Source organism: Petromyzon marinus, chromosome 4 (genome assembly GCF_048934315.1).
Source record: "Petromyzon marinus isolate PM22_M1 ecotype Great Lakes invasive population chromosome 4, UKy_Petmar_22M1.pri1.0, whole genome shotgun sequence".
Taxonomy (NCBI): Eukaryota; Metazoa; Chordata; class Hyperoartia; order Petromyzontiformes; family Petromyzontidae; genus Petromyzon; species Petromyzon marinus.
In genome coordinates this window covers 17323414-17347651 of record NC_133670.1, presented here as the reverse complement: position 1 = coordinate 17347651, position 24238 = coordinate 17323414, and the positions used below count along the sequence as shown (strand labels likewise).

General features: G+C 45.5%; 2 protein-coding genes across 8 annotated transcripts in view; one reads left to right on the top strand and one right to left on the bottom strand.

The window, feature by feature from the left end:
- Positions 1-7650, bottom strand: part of LOC116938567 (natural resistance-associated macrophage protein 2-like) — a 45285-nt gene extending 37635 nt beyond the window's left edge. For 3 of the 7 annotated variants that reach the window (XM_076059189.1, XM_032945860.2, XM_032945861.2), the window contains exon 1: positions 6-463. The gene's annotated coding sequence lies outside the window, so the exon portion shown is untranslated. Of the gene's footprint in view, positions 1-5; positions 464-865; positions 970-7500 lie in introns of those variants that run through there. The other 4 variants (XM_076059198.1, XM_076059236.1, XM_076059207.1 and 1 more) reach the window with 2 other exon arrangements.
- Positions 7651-11354: 3704 nt separating this feature from the next.
- Positions 11355-22145, top strand: LOC116938876 (peroxisomal N(1)-acetyl-spermine/spermidine oxidase-like). The gene is made up of 5 exons (XM_076059156.1): positions 11355-12172; positions 14489-15453; positions 16417-16799; positions 18865-19039; positions 20415-22145. The coding sequence occupies exons 1-5, from the start codon at positions 12139-12141 to the stop codon at positions 20535-20537; spliced, it is 1680 nt and encodes a 559-aa protein (XP_075915271.1). The 5' UTR covers positions 11355-12138; the 3' UTR covers positions 20538-22145.
- Positions 22146-24238: the final 2093 nt, after the last annotated feature.

The window sequence follows — 24238 nt, the reverse complement described above, 5'->3', positions numbered from 1 at the left end:
CTCACCTTGCGAATATCTTGGCCCGAGACGAGGCGACCGCGACGGACAAGGTAAGGGCAAGAGCCAGGCTGTCGCGACACAGCAGGGTGGGTTGAGGCGGCCAGGGCAGAAGGTACAAGCCCAGAGAAGCGGGAAGTCAGGGCAAGAAGCACTACTGGAGACAAATAGGAGTCACGGTGCAGGGCAGGGAGACTACTAGACCAGGGCAAGGTAGGGAGAAAGCGGGGTGGGGGGGGGGAGGCTGCTGTTCGGGAAAAAGCAGAGAGACTAGCGAAGGGCAAGCGAGACCGAGAGCGTGGGCAAGGCAGGGTAGGGTTGGCGGCGTAGAGGGGAAGGGCAGGGCACGGAGCGGTGAGGCAGAGATCGCTGGGAGCGCCGCCACGGGACCCGGCGCTACGCGGTCCCTCCCCCCCCGGTCTCAATCATCACCGGGTCACGTGCAACGGGGCTGCTTGGATTTCCCACCGCGCATGGGGAGGGGGAGGGGCCCCGAGACTCTCGGCGGCTGCCGATTGGCTTCCTCCCCGCCCCCGGGGGGGGGCTATCGGCCAATGGGTAGCGAGCCGGCTGTACTTCGAGCGGCGTCTGTCGCGCGCGTGTGCACTACGGAATCTGAGAGCACATCCCGCCCCTCCCCCCGCCACTTACACCCGCCCCTCCCACCCCCCCCAACGCCGCACGCGGCACGCGTTCCACTTCCGGGTGAAAGGGGCAAACAATTGTTTACTTATTCGGGGGGTTTTTGTGACATTTTTGTTTTTACAATTTATTAAGCAAATACAGATCGTTATTATTCTGTCAGGCAGTGACGCCTAATAAGTATCTGCGGTGCAATTGTTGTTGTTTGAGTTTGCAAAATATTCACCTGCAGATCACGTGGACGCGTCCGATGCTGCTACGGTGGCCCTCGTTGGGTCAAATGTTCATGAAGAGCCACGTGGTTTGCGATTGAGAAATGTAGTTGACTCACTGGTGGCGGGCCGGTGAAAAAAAAAGATTTCATGAATGGGCCACTTATTCCAGCATAAATACATTGGTAGCATTGACTGTCACATGAAATTAAATAATCATAACAAAACACTTTTAAAAAATTTACTTTAATCGTCACGATAAAAGTGCGTGCAGTGCTGTAAATTAATACGAGTGCCGTTGATAAGGGACCCGAAAGGTTATTTACAACCAGCAAAAAGGGCGCAATTATGTCCACGATCAGATTAATTATATATAATTAGAATTAGAATGAATTTCAACAAGATATCTTTGTATGTATACTGGCCCCACTATATAAATGTGGAATGTTCACTCCTTGGTTCTTTCGGTAAAGTCACGTAGAAGGGAAACAAAATAATAAAAATATAAAACAATAAAATTATCACAACGTTTCGACTGCAACACAAGCAATCATCATCAGGTGTGAAAACTACAGCAAGAAAATTAGAAAAAAGTGGCGTTTTTTAACGTTAGCACCACGGAGAGCGATTTGGCAGTTATTCAGATGGACGAGTCCATCTATATTCATAATCTCGGTTCTTTCGGTAAAGTCACGTAGAAGGGAAACAAAATAATAATAAAAAATATAAATAAACTTATTTTATTGTTTCCCTTCTACTTGACTTTACCGAAAGAACCAATAATATGAATCCCTGCAGTCACGAAACCTTTAAATCAAAATTTAGAGTATATCTATGTTCGGAAAAGAGGGGGGAGATGAAAATAATTGATGCGGTCTGAAAGCCACCGTAAGCGTGAACAAGCAATTAAGACCCGAAATGGTTTATCAAATCCTTCCAATGATTGCTAAGCCAGAATCCATCTTCTTGGTTGAAATTGTCTCTGTGTTTGTATATGTGGATAGCCTCATGAACGAATCTCTCATGGTAGCCAGATGGCTTGCAGAGAACCTCTGTCTTGGAGAACTCAATGTCATGTGAGCCTACTGAATTATAACAGTGATCTGCCACGGCCGAGGTGTTGGTCTTACCGTGTTTTAGGTCTGCTTTGTGTTGACGGATGCGGTCCGAGACATGTCGTTTGGTTTCTCCAATGTAACTATTACCACAGAGGCAACTTAGTTTGTAGACGCCAGGGTACTGTATGTCCGGAATCACATCTTCTACAGACGGAACCAGATCACGGATTTTATGTAATGTGTTGAATTGGACCTGGATCTTGTGTTTATTCAAGATTTTGGAGATCTTTTTTGTGATCCCCGCAATGTAGGGTAAAGTGATGGTTTTGAATGGCTCCTCAAGAGGGTCCTTCTTCATGGTTGGAGTGATAGCTTTGCGAATTGTGTAGTCGGGGTAACCATTAGCCTTAAGAGCTTGGTGTACGTGCTTGAGTTCACTGGCTATGTGTTCCTGGTCGGATATGCATTGGGCACTATGGTGCAGAGTCTTGATGAGGGAATTCATCTGGGATGGATGGTGGTGGGAATCCGGTTTCAGGTAAGCATCCGTATGGGTAACTTTCCTGTAGACAGAGTGGTTCATTGAACCATCAGGTCTCTTTTTTATTAGGACATCCAAAAAAGGTAGCTTGCCATCTTTTTCGACTTCCATGGTAAATCTGATGGCTGGGTGTATGGAATTGATGTGGTCGAGGAATTAGTCTAGAGCAGGCCGGCCATTTGGCCAGATGACAAAAGTGTCATCCACGTACCTCTTCCATAAGGCTGGGCGCAGAGTGGCAGTCTGGATGGCGTCAGTCTCAAATTTCTCCATGAAAATGTTGGCTACAACCGGAGATAGGGGGTGCCCTCAGTTTGTTTTTAGAAAGTTCCATTCCACTTTTTTCAAATTTTCTTGCTGTGGTTTTCACACCTGATGATGATTGCTTGTGTTGCAGTCGAAACGTCGTGAGAATGTTATTGTTTTATATTTTTTATTATTTTATTGTTTCCCTTCTACGTGACTTTACCGAAAGAACCAATAATATGAATCCCTGCAGTCACGAAAGCTTTAAATCAAAATGTTTACTCCTATTTATATTTGGCAAGATTTTAAACGAAAACAAAAGTCAACATACCACCGCCTTAAACATTAAAAAGGTATAAAATATGCGACATTTGGGCAATGGCCGTGTTTCGCAGGACGGCCCAAACAGGCCGCCTTAATCTTGATTTGAAGCTTTCGTGACTGCAGGAATCCATACTCTTTGGTTCTTTCGGTAAAGTCACGTATGTATAAAGTTAAATAAATAACGACGTTTCGATCGCAACACAAGCGGTCGTCCTCAGGCGGAAAAAAATATGATTCAGCAGTGGAACTGCTGAACCGCCTTAAGCCAAATAATGACATGAGAGGGCGATTAATCTAAAGGTATTGAGGAGCCTGTAATAAAGTCCACAGCACTGTAGTTTATATTGCCAAACCCTCGTTGACAGCGCTCCCTACTGACCCAGTTATACGGGTAAAAGAAACACTCAATTACATTCACGCTCGCGCGAATAAATGCATATAAACTCCTTTAAATCGTTAAGTACTGGACATAAATATGCACCTTATCTCAGCCACTAAGCCCAGCTGAATGCTTGGAACTGTGATGTCACAGTGGCCACGTTGCAGAAAAAGATGCCCTGCTAGAGTTCATGTTTACGATGTGCCTGGGATACTCCAGAAACTCCGCCAATGGCATTCTTCAATTTCAGAGCTGACGCAAATCTCTGCCTACTAGGTTTTTACGCAGTTAAATTTCGATTTAAAGTTTTCGTGACTGCAGGGATTCATCTTCTTGGTTCTTTCGGTAAAGTCACGTAGAAGGGAAATAATAAAATAATAAAAATAAAACATTATATAATCAAATTCTCACGACGTTTCGGCCACAACACAAGTAGCCTTCTTCAGATGAAGAAACAGAAGTCGGAAAGACAGCGCTGTTTCTTCACCTGAGGAAGGCTGCTTGTGTTGTGGCCGAAACGTCGTGAGAATTTTATTTGATTTTTTCATCATTTTATCATTTTATTATTTCCCTTCTACGTGACTTTACCGAAAGAACCAAGAAGATTATACGCAGTTTTTCTGTACTCAGGCCCCAGGTTTTGGGAACGATAAACAATGTTATTAGGGGCCGTCCATAAATGACGTCACGCGATTTTGGACTATTTTTGACACCCCCTCCCCTCGTCATACGGCGTCACAAAAAGTCAGATCCCCCCTCAAATATGACGTCACAAAGCTCTGCCCCCCCCCCTCCCCAAAAAACACATGCTTCAAATCGCTTTAAACTATTGTCATTGTAGTGCGTATTTAATGTGCCGCTGCACTCTGATGTTGTAGGAGAAAACATTTATTAAAAAGTCTATTTAATTAAGTAGAACGTGTTGTCTATATTTAAAGTTGCGCATTTTGATGTGACGTCACATTTCTCAAACCCCCCCCCCCTCTCGTCACACATCGTCACAAATGTCTGCTCCCCCACCTAGGTGTGTGACGTCATTTATGGACGGCCCCTTAGACGTACTTCATAAGGCGCAGTGGTTTGCTGTGGTCAGTGGAGTGAGAAGGGTGGAAGTGGGTGGGAGACGAAACTAAACAATAAATTAAACAATTTTTGATTTTACCAGGTAAGACCCACTGAGCTACATAGCTCTTTTTCAGAAGCAACCTGGTCACAAATAATAGCCCAATGAAGTGCATTATGTGAAATGCATAGCAGCAAAATACTCTAAACGGAGTTTCTAAACGTCGAGGGACATACAATCTCCAAAATATACAAGCGTCAGAGTCGTGAGCGAACCCACGACCTCTCCTGTACACAAGGCGAGGTAGTTGACATCTCACCGCCTACGGGGTTTGAACCTAGTCACTTCAACTGTTGCTAACTCAATGTCCCTGACATATAGCCGTGATAAACCCACTTAGACGGCGTAAGTAACCGTGGCTGTGGTTATTTGCACGACAGGTCATTTGGTGCCCGTGTTAGGGGAAACTTTCAAAATAATGAATGAAGCCGGAATGGCGCGTTATGTAGGATGGGATGGGCCAAACAGATTGGTGATCTGTTGAGAACACATGCAACCACTGGGTTTAAAGCAGTTGATCTCAATCTTGTTTGGTATGGCGGCCGCCTCATGAGTGAACTCATACAGTTAATTTATACAGCGAGAATCAACCAAGGGTTGCTATTGAGAAGCCGAAAATAATGGGCGACGCGGTGGCGAGATGTTAACTTCCTCGCCTAGTATACAGGAGGTCGTGGGTTCCGTCCCGACCTTGACGCCGGTACATTTGGAATTTTCATGTCTCTCTCTCCGTGGTCGCGTGGATTTTTCTCCGGGTCCATCGATTTTCCCCTCCACATTTAGAAATATGCGTTTAGAGTATCTGGCTGCTGCAAATTTCCACATGATAAGCAACTTCACTGAACTACCAACTGTGGCCAAGTCGCTTCTGAAAAAGAGCTATATAGCTCAGTGAGTCTTACCTGGTAAAACCAAAATTAGTTTAGTTTTAGTTTAAAATGCCAAATGACGGGGCCTCAGTGGATTCGCCACTGATTAAGAGGCTCGGTGGGGGTTTGAGTCTAGAATTCCATCTTCTTGGTTCTTTCGGTAAAGTCACGTAGAATGGAAATAAAATAATAAAAATAAAACATAATAAAATAAAATTCTCACGACGTTTCGGCCACAACACAAGTAGCCTTCTCTAGGTGAAGGAACAGAACTATCGGGACGACACCGCTTCAATGAACGCTGCTAAGATTCGCAGCGTCTTTTAGGCTAGGTGGGAGAGGTAAAGCGCCTGGACAAAGGAGTTTACATATCAAACAGGAGAATTTAGCATTGAAATAGCTGTGTTAAAGTGTTGGATCAGCAGGGTGCTAAAGTCAGAAATTAGCATGTAACTGGGAGATTAGCATGATGTTAATGTGAGGGATTAGCATGTGACTGGTCATGGAAATAGCTATGTTACAACTATGTTATAAAATAGACTGCTATACATTGCAATGTTATACCTTCCAATCTAAGTTACATTGTATAATATCGTATACACAGCCCAATGTAAGCTCTAACATTTTGCATTACATTGATATGTCTCCAACTAAACTTTTTTTCTACATTACACGACTATACACCGTAATATACACTGCCATAGACAAACCCACCCTTTAATTATACAATGCGTTACTATACACTACCCTATACTTTAGACTGTAAAATATTCAACTTGTAATATTATACTATGTATTATTCTACCAACCCTACTGAAAAAAAAACCGCCACCCATTTTTTCGCCATATGGCATTGTAATGTATAACGACTTATTGTTAGTAGCTCAGCTGATTGGAGAGTATATAGAGTTTATTGATAACATTGATGTAGTTTATATTTTAGTTTTGTATTAGTTTATTATATGGTAATCATTATATAGTGTAGTGTATACCCAGTTACTTTATGTTAATAGCTCAACTTATTGAAGAATATATTGAGTACATTTATTATATTGATGTAGTTTATACTTAGTTTTTTTTCACATCGGTTTATTGTATGATAGGTAGTTGCAGTCCTTTAGCGTCCATATACTAAATGCCTCTGTTGATTTGTAAACTTTGACTTTAACATAGCTATTTCCATGACCAGTTACATGCTAATCCCTCACATTAACATCATGCTAATCTCCCAGTTACATGCTAATTTCTGACTTTAACACATTGCTGATCCAACACTTTAACACAGCGATTTCAATGCTAAATTCTCCTGTTTGATCTGTACACTCCTTTGTCAAGGCGCTTTACCTCTCCCACCCAGCTTAAAAGACGCTGCGAATCTTAGCAGCGTTCATTGAAGCGCTGTCATCCCGACAGTTCTGTTCCTTCACCTGAATAAGGTTACTTGTGTTGTGGCCGAAACGTCGTGAGAATTCTATTTTATTATGTTTTATTTTATTATTTTATTTCCATTCTGCGTGACTTTACCGAAAGAACCAAGAAGATGAATCCCTGCAGTCACGAAAGCTTTAAATCGAAATCTATAATTCCAGTTGATGAACGGAGGAGCGAGAACGGGTTAAGGTCCGATACCACTCGGCTCTCGTTATAGCCGTGTGCGGAAGACTGAACACGAACCACTGTGTCACCGCCCTCTCCCCAAAGAAGCAACCAAATAAATAAAGCACACAATACGTCTCCATATGTCTGTCCCTCTACATGAAGAACAGAAGTATATTTTACACATTCCATCTGCCACAAGGCCGTAAGGGAGTGCATGACAGACAAGTTATTTTGTATGTATGTTGAACTTATTTCGGTCACATATACTATGGATAGCCTTATCTGTTACTGTAGTGGTAATTCCTTACGCCTATAATGGAAGTTCCTTACGCCTATAATGGAAGTTCCTTACGCATATAATCGCCCTACAGCCAAGACAGCCCAGACGTCTTACGGGAAAATACCGAGACATGAATCCCTGCTTAGTCCTCGTAGGCAATCTCCCACTTCTAACCAGAATCGCCGTGCTCGTATTCTTCTCACCTGCGTGGTTAACAATGGCAAGCTCACCTGCAGAGCTGGCGCGTGACTTCCGAGTGTGCCACGGACTTGTGAAGAACTCGCACGACGCGCGCCACCTAATAACGAGAAGATGGGGAATGGCACGGCCCGTCTGCATCTCTCTCGCCTTTCAGCGCATCCCGACGGCACGCGGAGTTAATGACGTTAACGATGAACGACCGGGAACGTGAATGAGTGTGTGCACGCCGGGATAGCAGACACACGTGTCTGGCCCTGGAGAGTCTGCGGGTAAATGAGTAAGCCGGTGCTTCTTAACAAATCCCTGTTTTTTTTTTACTACTGGGTGATGGGTCAGCATGTGTGCATGTGTGTGGATGTGGAGAGCGGTGGTGAGAGGTTAGCGTGCTGCGCTTGAAACTTGGCGACTCCAGCACGGCCAACATCGGTGACAGATATCTGAACTGGTCCTGAGCATCATATAGGTCGACTTAGCCTTAAATGAGTACCTGGTGCGGTGTGTAAACATTAGCATTGGGGAGACAAGGGCGGCCCGGCGTGGTGCTGGCCAATCGCATACAAATGGACATCGCATAAAACTTCACATACTGACCATCATCATGATTATGACCGTGACCTTTATTTTGTAAACATTCCCATTTGCACATTTGCCACACATGTGCACGCATTCATGTAACGCAATGTGGATCTACAAATGATATAAATTCGACCGCATCTCTAATGCACAGCGACCGCGCTGTTTCAGCATTGCTCACTGGTACTCTTTGGTTCTTTCGGTAAAGTTACGTAGGTATAAAACAAAATAAATTAAATCACGACGTTTCGGAAGCAACACAAGCGTCCGTCATCACGTGGGAAAGCCACAGCAAGAAACAAATTGCTGTAGTGGGCAAAAGAGCGACTTGTGACGAGAGGTTATATAAGGTAAGAGGGGGGAGGAGCCAGGGAGGAGCGATAGAGAGGGTGGGGGGGTGTAGTGTGGGGGAGTGGCGATCTGCCTATTGTGACGCAAAACCGCTACAGCTTGCACCGCTAGTACGACACAATGCCGGGGCTGGGGGGTAGAAGGGTGAAGAAACTGGAGATGCGGATATGAAGGCAAACTGTAAAATAATTCAGGTTTTAACTGGTTAATAACATCCTTCCAATGATTGCTCAATTTGTATCCATCTTCTCGGTTGAAGTTGTCTGTGTTTATATATCTGGATGGCTTCATGAACAAATCTTTGATAGTAGCCTGACGGTTTGCAGAGCACCTTGGTCTCGGAAAAGACAATATCATGAGAGCCCACAGCGTTATAGCAGTGATCAGCAACGGCGGAAGAGTTAGTTCTGCCGTGTTTCAGACCTGCCTTGTGCTCGCGAATACGGTCAGATACATGTCGTTTCGTTTCCCCAATGTAACAATCACCACACGTGCAACTCAGTTTGTAGACTCCAGGGTATTGCATGTCAGGAGTGACATCCTTTACGGATGGGATTAGATCACGGATTCTGTGTACTGTACTGAATCAGACTTGGATCTTGTGTTTGTTCAAGATTTTGGAAATCTTTTTGGTCATTCCCGCTATGTATGGTAACGTGATGGTTTTGATTGGCGTCTCAGGGGGGGTAGTTTCTCCATGGTTGATAGTTTCTCCATGGTTGATAGTTTCTCCATGGTTGATAGTTTCTCCATGGTTGATAGTTTCTCCATGGTTGATAGTTTCTCCATGGTTGATAGTTTCTCCATGGTTGATAGTTTCTCCATGGTTGATAGTTTCTCCATGGCTGATAGTTTCTCCATGGTTGATAGTTTCTCCATGGTTGATAGTTTCTCCATGGTTGATAGTTTCTCCATGGTTGATAGTTTCTCCATGGTTGATAGTTTCTCCATGGTTGATAGTTTATCCATGGTTGGAGAAATATCTGTTTCTCCATGGTTGATAGTTTCTGCATGGTTGATAGTTTCTCCATGGTTGATAGTTTCTCCATGGTTGATAGTTTCTCCATGATTGATAGTTTCTCCATGGTTAGAGAAATATCTGTTTCTCCAACCATGGGGAAACAACCCCCTGGGACGCCGATCACTTTCTCCATGGTTTCTCCATTTAGTTTGTAGCTTGACCGCGGATTTCACAATGAGGCGCACGCGCTGTCGCGTGATGACTTACCGGAGGTGACCCGCTCTCTCCCCCCACGCCAAGCGCCGCAGGTAAGCGACTAACCACGAACCTGTGTGAGCTTTAGTGAGGGGAGGGTGGGGGGCGGGGAGGAGGGGAGTGGACAAGAAAGTCCAAACCGAATGCTCCTGCCAATAAGGTAATGGTCACACAGCAGGCCGCTTGATAATATTGGCTAGAAAACCAATAGGCTGAAGGAGAAAAAAATAGAATTTTTAGATGTTATGCCTCAATAGAACATCATTCATTTGTCATCGTAAAAGGCTTTCGCGTTTAAAAGAATAGAAACATGCAGCTCTGCATTTAAATTATAAGTGCACCTACAATGACCATGGTTGGGGACGTACGGTGCGAAAGAAGTTCAACATACATACGAAATGCATGAAAGGTTTCAAATGCATTCATTGGATTTGCACTGAACAAGTAATGTAAAAACACCTTTTAACAATCAATAGTAAAAAAATTATTTAAAGCTTTCGTGACTGCAGGGATTCATATTGTTTGTTCTTTCGGTCAAGTCACGTAGTAGGGAAACAATAACATAATAAAAAATATAAAACAATAAAATTCAAATTTTCTTGCTGTGGTTTTCACACCTGATGATGATTGCTTGTGTTGCAGTCGAAACGTCGTGAGAATTTTATTGTTTTATATTTTTATTATTTTATTGTTTCCCTTCTACGTGATTTTACCGAAAGAACCAGGAAAATCAATAGTAATACAAGTATGGAATATTTTGTTACTGTATTTTGCCAAACATTAAACAGCAAGATATGTCTCGTGACATTGTCCAGTTTTTTTTAACCCCCCCCCCCCACCACGTGTAAATGTTTATGGAATCAAAGGCCGCTCCAGCGTGACTTTGATCCCACTTGTCGAGAATAGGAGTCGAACTTTGGCAGCGGTCACCGCCCAAGCAAGATCAGAAGTCTAGACAAGGCCCTGGAGGTTTGGGTGTCTGTAGGATCTGGCAGAAGGGATGGAATCGATGACGAGGTTGTTGGTGGTGCTATTAAATCCCATCGTTCGCGATCGCCTCTTTGACGGGGCCTGGCGGTCGCACGCTCGTCGCTTGTTGTAGATTCACAGTTCGAATACAGCAGCCGCCCTGGTTATTAACGCGAGTGGTTTAACCACAAACATACTACTCGCGGTCTGCTACGCAATGGATGTGAAGGATCCTGTGATGTCATTCACAATAGCATGCCACTGTGTAAAGGAGTGATGGTCCATATAAGATTTAAAAAAAAACTTGTAACTTGTTATACTTGAAATATACATTGATACCATCGCCCTTACTGGAAAAAACTTGGCTGGCACCAGCAGTGTCAAGATCGGCTTCGGTGGAGGAGTTTTCGTGAAGGACGCTACTGGGCAGTTGGAAGCAGTCGCCCTCAAACAACAACAGAGGACAGAGGAGCGACGCTCACAACAACGAGTGGAGCGCAGGGCTGATAAAACGCAGCACGTTTGCACAGCGGGGGAGCACAGACGGTACATCTGGCAGTCATCTTACCCTGGCCCGACCCGTGACCTCCTTGCAAACAGCAAGCCTTGGACACTTCGCATGGCCTTAGCGTGCATCTCGCCTGGCACAAGAGCCGCGGTGAACTTACCACCACTTAGTGGTGAATGGGAGTTATATGTATTTGTATGTACGAATGTAAGCCTTGTATGCAACATGCGCGCGCGCGTGTGTGTGTGCGTACACGTGTATGCATTCGTCATCTATCACTGCTCCGTGAGAGATTTGTCAGGGACCGCGTTGGACCATGGTCTCTTGGTCCCTACGTGGGCGTGCGCGGCGCACTTTGCACCGCCCGTCTTTAACGGGCTCCGCGGAGTGAAAAACGCGGGCGGCACCAAGGGGTTAAATATAGCGGCGTGCCAGCTCACCAAAGTCGCCCGCGTCAGCTTCCTTGTCAGAGCCGGCGTCTCTGTGCGCGCGCGCCTCGGTGTCTCTCTGTGCGCGTCTATCCGTGTGGAGTTTTGTGCGTACATGTGTGTGTGTGTGCGTACGTGTTTTGTGTGTGTGTGTCTATCTATCCGCCTGTTTATTGATCTGCTTGTCCGTCTGCCTGTCATCTTGATTTCTTGTCACTCTTGCTATCTGCCCGCATTTCGCTCTGTCAGTCTGCCTGTCTGCCTACCTGCCTACCTGCCTGTCTGCCGACCTGCCTGTCTGCCGACCTGCCTGTCTGCCTGCCTACCTGCCTGTCTTCCTACCTACCTGCCTGACTACCTGCCTGTCTTCCTGCCTGTCTGCCGACCTGCCTGTCTTTCTGCCTGTCTGCCGACCTGCCTGTCTGCCTGCCTACCTGCCTGTCTTCCTACCTGCCTGACTACCTGCCTGTCTTCCTACCTGCCTGACTACCTGCCTGTCTTCCTACCTGCCTGACTACCTGCCTGTCTTCCTGCCTGTCTGCCGACCTGCCTGTCTCCTCGTCTGCCCCGTCTGCTTCCCTGCCCGTCTTGCGACCGCTCCGTGCGAGGCTCCACGTCGGAAATGAACGCAAATGTTTTCCGAGAGCGTCCCGAAGGTAATCAAATAACACGTGCGAGTCTGCGTGAGTGCGGTTGTGTCCGTGCGTGGGAGCGGGGAGCGGTGGTGCAGCGGTTAGCGCGCCGCGCAACGAACAGCGGTGACGATTATCTGAACCGGTCCTGGACCTCCCCTTAGTCGACTCAGCCTCAAATGAGTACCTGGTGCGGTGCGTAAACATCGCCACGAGGGAGACAAATGGGGCCGGGCGTGGTTGTTGGCCACCCACCCCCTCTTGTGCCGTGCACTTGCCCCAACAGTCTGTTCAGACTTTACGGGGGATCTTTGTCTTTGTTTGTGTGTGGGAGTGAGTGGCTGGGGAGCGGTAGTGCAGCGGTCAAGCGCGCTGCGCTACGAAACCGGCTACCCAGAGTTCGATTCCCGCTCACGGTCAACACCATTGACGGGTTACCTGAACCGATCCTGGGCTTCCCCTGGGTCGACTCAGCCTCAAACGAGTAGCCGTTACGATGTTCTAAACATCGCAACTCGGGAGACAAAGGCGGCCGGGAGTTATGCTGACCAACCACCCCCTCGTGTGTTGTGTCGGCCTTAATACTATAAGTGCTGGTTTAAAAGAACTCGCCCAAACAGTCTGTTAAAACTCCGAAGGGGAAACTTTGCGTGTTGTGACAACTTTTTTGCACCACTGTAGATGCAGGCATCTCAGCCAGTTCACCCATAATAAGAACACTTTTTTTTATTTTATATCACGTCATTCATGCCAAAAGCACCCAAACAATATTCAGGTCTGTCCAGTGAATCCCTGCCAGCGAGCCTTCCACACTGCACGTGGCATCAAGGTGCACTTAGCCTGGCACAAGCGCTGTCGGGTACGTCACCGTCAATTTTAAATCCTATGCGCGAGTTCGTAAATGAACACAAACTTGATTTGAAGCTTTCGTGACAGCAGGAATATATACTCTTTGGTTCTTTCGGTAAAGTCACGTAGTTACTTGACTGTAATTAAAGTTATGTAGTTACTTTACCGAAAGAACCAAGGAGTATGAACACAAACTAATTCCCTACTCGAGACCCGCCGGACTCCAGTACTTAAGAGTCAACTTGTTTATACATGTTTTGGTATAAACGAGTCGAGTGTGAGGTCCGTTAAAACGAACGCGAATGCGATCAGGGAAAAGTGTTGTTGCTATCGCTCACGCGAGGGCTAAAATGATAACAGATGTGCTGCGTTGTTTTACCAAACACCGTGCATCTCCCGAAGGAGTCATCCTCACGAATTCCTCACCACCACCAACCCCATCGTCGTCAAATCATCATCAAGGGTAATTAAAACGCAAATTGTTATATATAATTTATTATTTTCTTGTAGTCATTGTTATTAAACTTTTACGACGACCCCCCTATGTTCACTCGTGCTCATTTTTTCCCCGTTGGAACAAGGTTTCTGCATTCGCGAATTCTGCATTTGCGAGCGTTTTCACGAACGTAACCCTCGCGGATAGCGAGGGTTTACTGTATGTCGGCTACATACCTCCGATTTCGAACCTCAGAGTAGCACGGTTACTAAGTGCGGTGCGAAAGAACTTCAACACACATACTCACGGGACCTCCTTTGCCAGTACCAAAATATGGGAATAGGTTTTCCCCTTTTTTCTGGCAAAAAAAACACGTGTTAAGATGTTAAAACACCAAACTGAAACCTTTTACAAGGAATCATGTCTGCATTAACCACAATACTTGTGGTCAGAATGCAAACAAAAAAACATACTCTGATAATATATGCATTGTCTTTGAAACTGATTGGTCCACACCAGAGACAGCTTTCTTTTGAGCCTAGTCTCAAAACGGTGTTAGACCAGAGGACGCCAAAAGGCGTACAGCACTCTGGTCTAACACCGTTTTGAGACGAGGCACAAAAGAAAGCTGTCGCTGGTGTGGACCAATCAGTTTCAAAGACAATGCATATATTATCAGAGTATGTTTTTTGTTTGCATTCTGACCACAAGTATTGTGGTTAATGCAGACATGATTCCTTGTAAAAGGCTTCAGTTTGGTGTTTCAACATCTTAACACCTGTTTTGTTGCCAGAAAAAAAGGGGAAAACCTATTCTCATACATACACACGTATATGTGTGGAAGAGAAGGCCGAAACCCCATCCAGAGGGGCTGTCTAGAGCTCCCTGTAGTGGAAGTCCTTGAACCAGTAATGGCCTGAGTAATAAATCGCACGGTTGCACCTTTAACACCTTTCAGAGTATTGTGAGGGAGCCCTGGTGCAGTGGTGCCAGCTCAGCGTCTCTGACCTCTGGGCCACCCGGCCACTTTACTTTTTTCGCGTTTGACCTTTCAGATGTGGAGGCGACGGGGGGAATTGTCCGCCCGTGGCCACGCAGCGGACCGCGAATCCTCATCATCGGCTGCGGATTAGCGGGGCTCGGAGCCGCAGTGACCCTGGCCAAGAGCGGCGTCCGGGGATCCAAGCTGTTGGTGCTGGAGGCGCTCGACCGAGCCGGAGGCCGCGTCCACACGGCTCGGCCATTCCGTCTGGGGCATGCCGCCGAGTTGGGCGCTGCGTGGATCCACGGAGAGAATGGAAACCCTCTGTACAGGCTCGCCCACATGCACGGACTGCTGGCCACTGGCAGGGCTAGCGGCCAGGATGGAGGGGATCAACAGAAGGACGGGGATGACAACGAGGAGTACCGCATGTGCGAGCCGAGCTGCTACCTGCCAGACGTGGACCACTTCTTCACGGAACGCGGAGAGCGACTGCCCTCGGGCACAGTGTCTCAGGTTTGCAAGCGTTTCAGCGAGATCATGGGCGACGCTTTCGGAGAGACCGACAGAGTGTACGGGGGCACTGGTGGCACCGAGGCTCGTTCTGCCGCAGCGGGTCACAGGAGCGTGGGAGACTTCCTGGATGAAAAATTCTTCTCGCCGTCAGGATCCTGGGACGAGGCGAGCAAAGGCGTGTTCGAGTGGTGCAAGCGCATCGAGTGCACGGACGAGGCGTGCTCCTCCATGTACGAATTCAACCTCTCGGAGCTGGGTCACTACTCGGGGTTTGAGGGCCGCTTCTTCAATTCGCTGGGGCCCCGCGGATTCAGCGCCATCGTAGACACGCTGGTGGATCGTCTGCCCGCGGGCAGCGTGATCTTTAACAAGGCGGTGTCCTCCATCCACTGGGGCCTCCGTACAGAACAGACCGCAGCCGAGGGAGTCGCAGGTGCCCACCCAGTACGGGTCGTGTGCGAGGATGGATCGGAGTTCCACGCTGATCATGTCATCGTCACAGTATCGCTGGGATACCTGAAGGTCCTCTAGCTCACCACTCAATATTAACACTAAATTAGTACCGTGCTCATAATAATAACGATGCCCGTAATTTTTATAAGGGGTAGGTGGGTAGATAGAAGCCTTTACACAGATGGAGGGGTAGCCATGTGCTGTACTTCCTCAATTCATAGTTCTCATGGGGTGGGGGAGGCGCTTTTGGCTACTCGATAAACGCACATCCTGTTTGCTTTAAGGTCTTCCTCCAGATGACTATCGCTTGTGTTGTGATCGAAACGTCGTAGTTTTTTGTTATTGTCTTTGAACCTATCTACGTGACTTTACCGAAAGACCCAAACCCAAAGAATATTAAGGTCTCATGTTAACATTTTGGAACACCTAACGGACAATTTTTTGGGAAATTCAACTTGTCATGGATTATTGAATGAATCGTTGCCACTCTTCGCTATGATCAATGATATGTGCTCATCTGCCACTCAAAATAAACTCTCGACACGAGCTATGTTGGCTGAAGTTGAAGCATCACGTGCCCTAGCACTTATATCATCGCAAACATGCTCACATCCTCATTACAGATGTGCCACCCATATGTAAGTGTTGCAAAATTCAGTCACCATATTTGACATTTATTTTAATAAATATCACTTGCCTTATACTCTCAGGGGAGAAAAAAACGACTCACAATGGTTTGCTTTTGTAATGTACATTTGTGCAAGGGTGCTACGATTTTTTTTTATCATATCACTATGCATGTTTTCTCACGTAAATCTCCATAACAGGTTACGCAATCACTAAATAGTATATTTCGTTATTGAAACACCCTCATAATTAGCAAAAACACAGTATAAACCCTATTGTGACTAGCAGGTCAGAAGTTGCAAATGTCCATTTGTTGAGACGTCGACACAATCAGCCACATCTTATACGCGTAGCAGACAGCACCGCCTCCTCAATTGTGACCTGTCCAACGCACCCTCCCTGCAGGCCAACGGGGCCTCCATGTTCCATCCGCCGCTGCCACCGAGGAAGCTGAGGGCCATCGAGCGCCTGGGCTTCGGCGCCGTCAGCAAGATCTTCCTGGAGTTCGAGAGCCCCTTCTGGCCGGACGGCTGGGACAGTATGCAGTTCGTGTGGAACGAGGGGCCAGAGGATCGAGCCATGTACGACAGGACATTGGAGGTCCCAACAGGTTCAGAAGGAGGATCTGCCAGAACTGCAGGCTCGTGGAAAGACAGCTGGTACAAGAAGATCACCGGCTTCAACTCGGTGGCACGACACCCGAACGTGCTGTGCGGCTGGGTGACCGGCAGAGAGGCGCGGCACATGGACACGCTGAAGTCAAGCGTGGTCGGGGACATGTGTGTGAGGTAACGAGCATGGCTCTATCACAAGCGCGTTTGTGTGTTCAATGCACATAGCCTGGCACAGGCACCGCGGAGACGTTACCCATCGCTATATTAATAGGGCTTGATACCTACCCAAGTTACGAGTGTGTTTCAATCAGTCAACACGCATTTAATCATTTTGCCTCCTATTTTGATGGAGAATGGAGGCTGCTATTTTATTCATGATGTTGCTTCAGGTGACAATTTTATCCACATTGAGGGGGCACGCTTCCGTGTGCACTCCACTCCTGAGATGCGCTTCGAATAGCAGTCGAAGAAATGTAGAAATTTTTAACACGTAGGCTGTCGCGACCAATATCATCCATAATAGAGTTTTTTTTGGGTTAGAGCGCGTAAATATATAAATGTGTCGTTAAACCCACCACCACCCGACACAGCCAACTAGTGAGGGTTGTCACGAAAACAGAACATGCCAATTCGTCACGAGTACAGCACACCGGTGTGTTGGAGAACCAAGCCACAACAGTTACAAACTGAGTACGACGTTTTGGCAGTGTTTTCTCCGAGACCAAGGTGCTCTGCAAAACCCTCGGGCCACCATCAGAGATTTGTTCATGAAGCCATCCAGATATACAAACACAGACAAAACTTTAATTGAGAAGATGGATTCAGATTGAGCAATCATTGGAAGGATGTGATAAACCACGCCAAGTTTTAACTGCATTTATTTTCACTCACCCACTCGGTTGTCGTTGTCCGATTACTAATTCGAGCTCATTTTCTTGCGAATATCTCCAGCCCCACCCGTCCCTGCACGCAACAAACCCCCCTCCCCCCCCCCTGTGCCAGCGCCCACCCTTCGCTGCACCCCCCCTCTCCCCCGTGAACTCCGACAGCCACGACTCAACAAACCCCCCCCCGTCCCCCCCCCCGCCCCGTGCCTATATAAAGCCACAACAGCAGATAGTTTTCTCACCTGAAGACGGACGCTTGTGTTGCGACCGAAACGTCGTGTTTTCTTTATTATTTTTTCCTCTATCTACGTGACTTTACCGAAATAATCAGAGAGTCTGTTATTTTGATTGAAAGAAATCAAAATAACTTTAACCGTTCGGAAAGCTACCGTCTTTGTGCTGCGTGGAAGCGAATCGTCAAATAATACATTCTTTAAATGCATGCCTACAAAGGGCAGCGTACTTCAATAGGGATTACCGTTGGTAGGGCCATTTTAATAAACACAATAGACAGGAAGGACAAGTTCAAAGGGCTGGCATAATGCACATTCATCATGTACGTTGACTCAGTAACCCCCCCCCACACACTTTGCCCAAGTGCGCAGAAGCGTGGTCACCACGTCTACGCCTCCTCTATATAAGGAACGAAACAGGATGACTTCTCCACAAATCTGGCTGTCGCCTGATGAAGCTAGTTGTAATTACTGGCGAAACGTCGTACTCAGTTTGTAAATGGTGTGGCTTGGCTCTCCAACACACCGGTGTGCTGTACTAGTGACGAATTGGCCAAGCTCTGTTTACGTGACACACCTTACTAATTGGCTGTGTCGGGTGGTGGCGGGTTTTAACGACGCATTTATATATTTACGCGATCTAACAAACAAAAACGCTATTATAAATGTACATAACATGTTTTATAGAATTTATATTTAAAGCTGCAATTAATCAAAATTAAATAACAAAAAACTGATTTGACTGACTGAGCAGTGACCATCTACTTCCTTCACTTGAGAAACTTGGCTTGAAAAAATTATTGGTTGCTGAATGCTGGCTACAAACCCAGGGATCTCAGCGATGCTGGATTCGTGCTCTGGCCTGAAAGTGCACATAGCCTGGCACAAGCGCTGTGGTGACGTCGCGGCCACTTCGTAGCGAATGGCGGTTTTTGTTAATGTTGATACCCTGAGCCACCCAGTCATTCAACATGACCGTTATTCAAAATTATGCATTCCTAATAAACAAATGCTACTCTAACTCGTCCCGGAAGGCCCCGGGACACAGCCTGGGTGCGTAGCTACAAGAGCTATGTGTAAGTGGGGCTGAGGACTCTGTGTGCACTGGCTTCTTCGCAGGTTGCTGCGGCAGTTCACGCGGCTGCCCGTGAGCCGGCTGGTGCAGGTGCTGGTGACCACGTGGAACAAGGATCGCTTCTTCCAGGGCGCCTACACCTACATCCCTCTCGGGGTGAACGCGCGCACGGAGCAGCAAGCCCTGGCCGAGCCTGTACCTGGGCGCAGAGACCCCCAGGTGAGACCCCAAAATACCCCTCCCTCAACAATCCCACTCCACCCACCTCCTAGACAGACCCCCATTGTAGTTGTCACTCCTTAACATCTCGCAGTGGCGAGATGTTAACTGCCTTGCCTGGTATACAGGAGGTCGGGGGTTCGATCCCAACCCTGACACCTGCTGTATATTTGGAGTTTGCATGGTCGCATGCATTTTTCTCCGGGTTCTCTGTTGTTTACTTCCACATATGTTGAGAGTATTTGGCTGCTAATGTCCACAGGATGAGCCATTTCATTGACTTATCATTTGTGGTCAGGTCGCTCCCGGAAATGTGCTATATAGCTCTGTCGGCTTTAGCTGATACAATAAAAATAGATTGATAGTTTTAACAACCTGCCCATTGCCACCCAGCCCCAAGATAATTGCCCCCAACTGGCAGACCGATGTCCATTTTCAGGCCGCTGCTGTGTATTACTTTGCGCTGCCACACAGAGACTGCTGCTCCCACAAGGGCTACCCTTAGCTCGACTGCAGGAGTGCACTGCATTGGTAGACGTAAGATGTGATGTCAAGCGCCTTGAGTTGCTGAGGCATTCAAGCGCCCTAGACATGCACATCATTATCCGTGAACTGAGGAAAAGTTAGGGTAATTGTCATTAGCAACTGTGACCAGCAACACATTTACTATGAGCAATTATGTACACTTGGTACGGCAATGGTAGAGAATGACGGAGTACTATGTAGCCCATTTTAAAAAGTATGTTTGATGAAAAGTGTTGGGTAGAACAGAGCACGTAACATTGGAGAGTCACGTGACCTCTGTAAGCTCTTTGGAATTTCCCATCCCAATTGCTTACTCGGAGGAGAAGTCATCAGATCTATCCAAATTTCAACAGCTACATTTTTAAAAAAAGAAAACAGTGCTGCAAATATCACAGTGACAACTGCCAGTGAATATTTCCTTGAATGTGCACCATGACCTTGATGGGTAGGCGATCAGCTCGGCTGCCCAGTGAGCAAAGCTGCAAGGGGCATTGACAAATGTATGAGCACCGAGAATGTTAGAGCTTCTACGAGGGATTAATCTTTCACTGCAGATTTTCCGGGTCGTTGGTAGACCGGATTAGGCACATGATTTATATCCTCAGCCAATGCAAGAGGTACAGGGAACGTGGTGTGCCGAGAGGAAGAATATTTTCTGGGCTGCCGGCCCAGACAGACTCGGCTGAAATTAAGCTCTGGCTTTTACCACACTTTACAGATACGTCATAACTCATGCGAGTCACACGGCGGAAAACATGATTACACATGAAGAGGTAATTCAAATAAACTTGAGACTTGAAATTGTGAACGAGCACTAAATTACTTTGCTTTGTGTTTGACCTCCCTGCAGGTGCTGTTCGCAGGCGAGGCGACGGACGTGAACTTCTACACGACCACACACGGAGCGCTTTTGAGCGGACAGAGGGAGGCTCGGCGTCTGCTGAACCGCTACACTCCGCCTGCCGCGCTCTGAACTCCATAGGTGGCGGGTGAACATGTTATTTGGGGAAATTAAATATACCTTTTAAATACAACAATCCCTAGCCAAATCGCGTGGTTGGCAAAACCGCGGTTGGCTATATGAACGCCTTAAGGGAAATAGGGGGTTATGGCAACCATGGGCGCGGTCACACTCGTGAAAGCCCAAGTCGCCTGTGCCTTCACTAAACACAAATATAATACTGAGGGTTGAAGTCCGTGGTGACGACGATGGCGCTGATGATCAGGTAATGGTGGTTGCTTGAACGAAGAATGGCTTTGGGCACCCTCTACCTCCACCCTCCGGTGGGAAGAGAGCGGTGGTGGGTGCTGGGTGATGAGACGATGCACGGAGGGAAAATAGATGTGGGTGATTTGAAATTACAAGTGCCGATCTCCGTGCTCAACCGCAGACACAAAAAACTCCATACCGCGGTTAATACATTGGTATGCCGAAGGAAAAGCGTGGATACATATATACGGCAACACACGTGGTTGGTGAGGGATTGCTGTATATATAACAAAAAACATTTCAAGTAATATATTTTATCTTGAGAAAAAATATTTTTTAATGAAAGAAATACATTCAATTAAGCGAAATTTTGTCTTAAATCTAATATATCACATTTAATCATGAAATTTGTTTTGCTATTTTTGGTTTACGTCTCACATGCTGTTTTTGTTGTTGCAATTTAAATAATGAGATTTAGTTTTTATTATAATCATACCAAAACATTTTCGCCGGAAGGTCTCAGTCTAAAGATTCCTTTTCAGGAGAGTCCTGCATTGGAATATTTGACCACTTTACAGTTATCTAATGAGTGTTTTTCTTATTGTGAATTAAAATGCTGAGAAACCCCTCCACAGAAATTGGTTCACAAACATATTTGCTGTACAGTCACATTTTGGCCATCTCGCAGGCCAGCGGGTTTAGAAGCTCGACAAATATCTAAGTGATTCATAAACCCTTGGTGTCAAAAGTGCTGGATCACAGATCAAATGTCTGTTATACAAAAGTCATAGAAATCAATCTACCACGAATAACCAACATCAATGTCATGTGACTAGTATGAGTATAGCATGCCGGATCTGTGAGAACCATCAAACTGCACCTGCCAAAATGAAAAGTGTGAATGTGAATCGTGTTAGGGAGTCCAATGTAATTTAAGTTAATCAAGCGTAGTTTTCGGATGCTATCATGATGTAATGGTGAGCGCATTGGAATTCCAATGCAGATATCATCAGTTTGAACTCCCAGCACAATATTTTAAGCCCCTGGGTACGTTTCTTAAATCGCCTCCGCCTCTGTCCATCCAGAGTATTGATGGATACACCAGTCAATCGTCAGATATAGCATGTGGTGGGGTAAAGTGTGGATACTCTCTCATCTCTGCCCAACATGGCAGAGTATACCAAATACTATAGTCTCTAGACGGATTTCTAGCGCTCTCTGTCATGAAGGCCCTGTTGCTTACAGAGGTAAGGAATTTCAGAAGCTCACTCTTCACACCTGATGCAGTTTTCAATTGTGTGATGTGTAAGTCAATTATTGCAAAAGACTTTAACTGTTAAGTTGATAATCAACAATAAAATCAAAAATTAACATGTTTGTAGTGAACCTCGATTATCATCAGCCATGATCTATCCACTGATAGATGGTTTCCCGTTTGTTCACACATTTATGCATTCTAACCAGCTTTTGGGGATTCTGTGAGCACACAGTTGAATTTCTAAAGCATGTACCTGCCTTATTTTGTTTAACCATAGTGAGAACTCAAGAGACCAGGATACGTCTAATTTGCAAGTGTGCACATTTTATTTGGCTGTTATTACACCCCAGGTACTTTATTTTATTAATTTTGTCCTTTGACTCAGATCACTCTTGCAAATGAGATTAACCTGCTCTCTCTCTTGAGTTGCCGCCTGGTTAAACAAACTTGTTAAATATTTGTTTTTAAATAACAGCATTTTTTTGCATTCGTTATCCTTATGCCATTTTACGTGCTATTTTATTCTTTGTGTTTGATTTAATCAAACCTGTCAAGCACTTATCAGTGCCCTACCTTATTACAGACCAATCAAGACCTCATTGGTCAACCCGTGCCGTTATAAATCTCAATGTTCATCCTACAAAGTCCCATTATAAGGGAAAAACACAGACTATTATTTTTCCCGTATGGAAACGGCTGTACGCCGTATGGACCTGACAACCCAATTTCCGTGGAGAGGAATATGGGTAAACCGTATGGGTTGATACATATATGGATTTTAGACAATATATTTCATGAACTTATTGAGAATATCTTTAATTATTGGCAACATAAAATACAGGAACGTAGCTAATGTCCTTGTATATTGAATACGTGTGTTACATATATTGCCAGAAATCAAACATATGTACCGCACAACTAAATCAGGCACAGCAAAGAAGAGCGTGCAAAATTTCACTGCACGTGGTTTGCCCGCCAGACCAGAGCAAACAATCGCACACACGATCCAGCCACAATGGAACGTGCAGTATAAATAAATAGCTGCGCTATTCATATTACCTATTCCATAGTCACAAGCATTAGAATATCGACAGCATTGAAATGTAGCATATTTACAATGTAGTGCGTGTTTCATTTGATTATTACATGTTGTCGATAATTGAAGATATACTAAATACTGTTTTTTACACTGAAACTGTATTAGCTGTACCCGGTGTAACATACGCAGATCTAGCATATCTTAAATTAAGATTCACGCATTTTTGTTACTCATTTTAGCATCAAATATTTATCTAAAGATGAATATAAGATATAGAGAGAAGATATATATTTCGATTTAAAGCTTTCGTGACTGCAAGGATTCATCTTCTTTGGTTCTTCCTTTGTCAAGGGGTGCCTCTGCGGATGTGTATACTTTAACTTAGCTATTTCAATGCTAAATTCTATGCTAATTCCTTTGTCAAGGGGTGCCTCTGCGGATGTGTATACTTTAACTTAGCTATTTAAATGCCAAATTCTATGCTAATTCCTTTGTCAAGGGGTGCCTTTGCGGATGTGTATGCTTTAACTTTAACATAGCCATTTCTGTGACCAGTCACAAGCTAATCACTCAGCCATTTCAATGCTAAATTATATGCTAATTCCTTTGTCAAGGCGCTTTGTTTCTTCTCACACAGCTTAAAGGTCGTGATCTGAGCGTGGCTTTTTCACTCCAGCGCTGTCCTCCAGACAGTCTCGTCCCTTCACCTGATGAAGGCCGCTTGTGTTGTGGCCGAAACGTCGTGAGAATATTATTGTGTTATTTTATTTTATCAATTTATTATTTTATTCTCATTCTACGTGACTTTACCGAAAGAACCAAATAAGGAGAAGATATATAGATACAAAATTAAGATGTCAAAGAAAAACATAGGTAGAAGATATATATAAAATATAAGAATAAAATTTCACTATTAAATAAATACATAATGGATATTGCCTCCATAGTGTGTTGCTGAGGTAAAAATGAAATGTGAAAAGATTCAAACCCTTGAAAATGTCACTAAAGAGGGCTATGCGAATACTGTACAGCTAAAATATCACTCTAAAAAAATCTACATCATGGATATTTCCTGCAAAGTGTCTTGTCTTCGGAGCCAAAGCAGACAATCCAGGAATCAGAAGCCAGCTGAGTTGTTGCAGACATACTGAGCCTTTTATATATAGA

Coding starts and splice junctions, on each gene's coding strand:
- LOC116938876 (XM_076059156.1), top strand. CDS start 12,139: ATGAACGCAAATGTTTTCCGAGAGCGTCCCGAAG. Junction 15,454..16,416: donor TATCGCTGGGATACCTGAAG/GTCCTCTAGCTC, acceptor CCCTCCCTGCAG/GCCAACGGGGCCTCCATGTT. Junction 16,800..18,864: donor GTCGGGGACATGTGTGTGAG/GTAACGAGCATG, acceptor GCTTCTTCGCAG/GTTGCTGCGGCAGTTCACGC.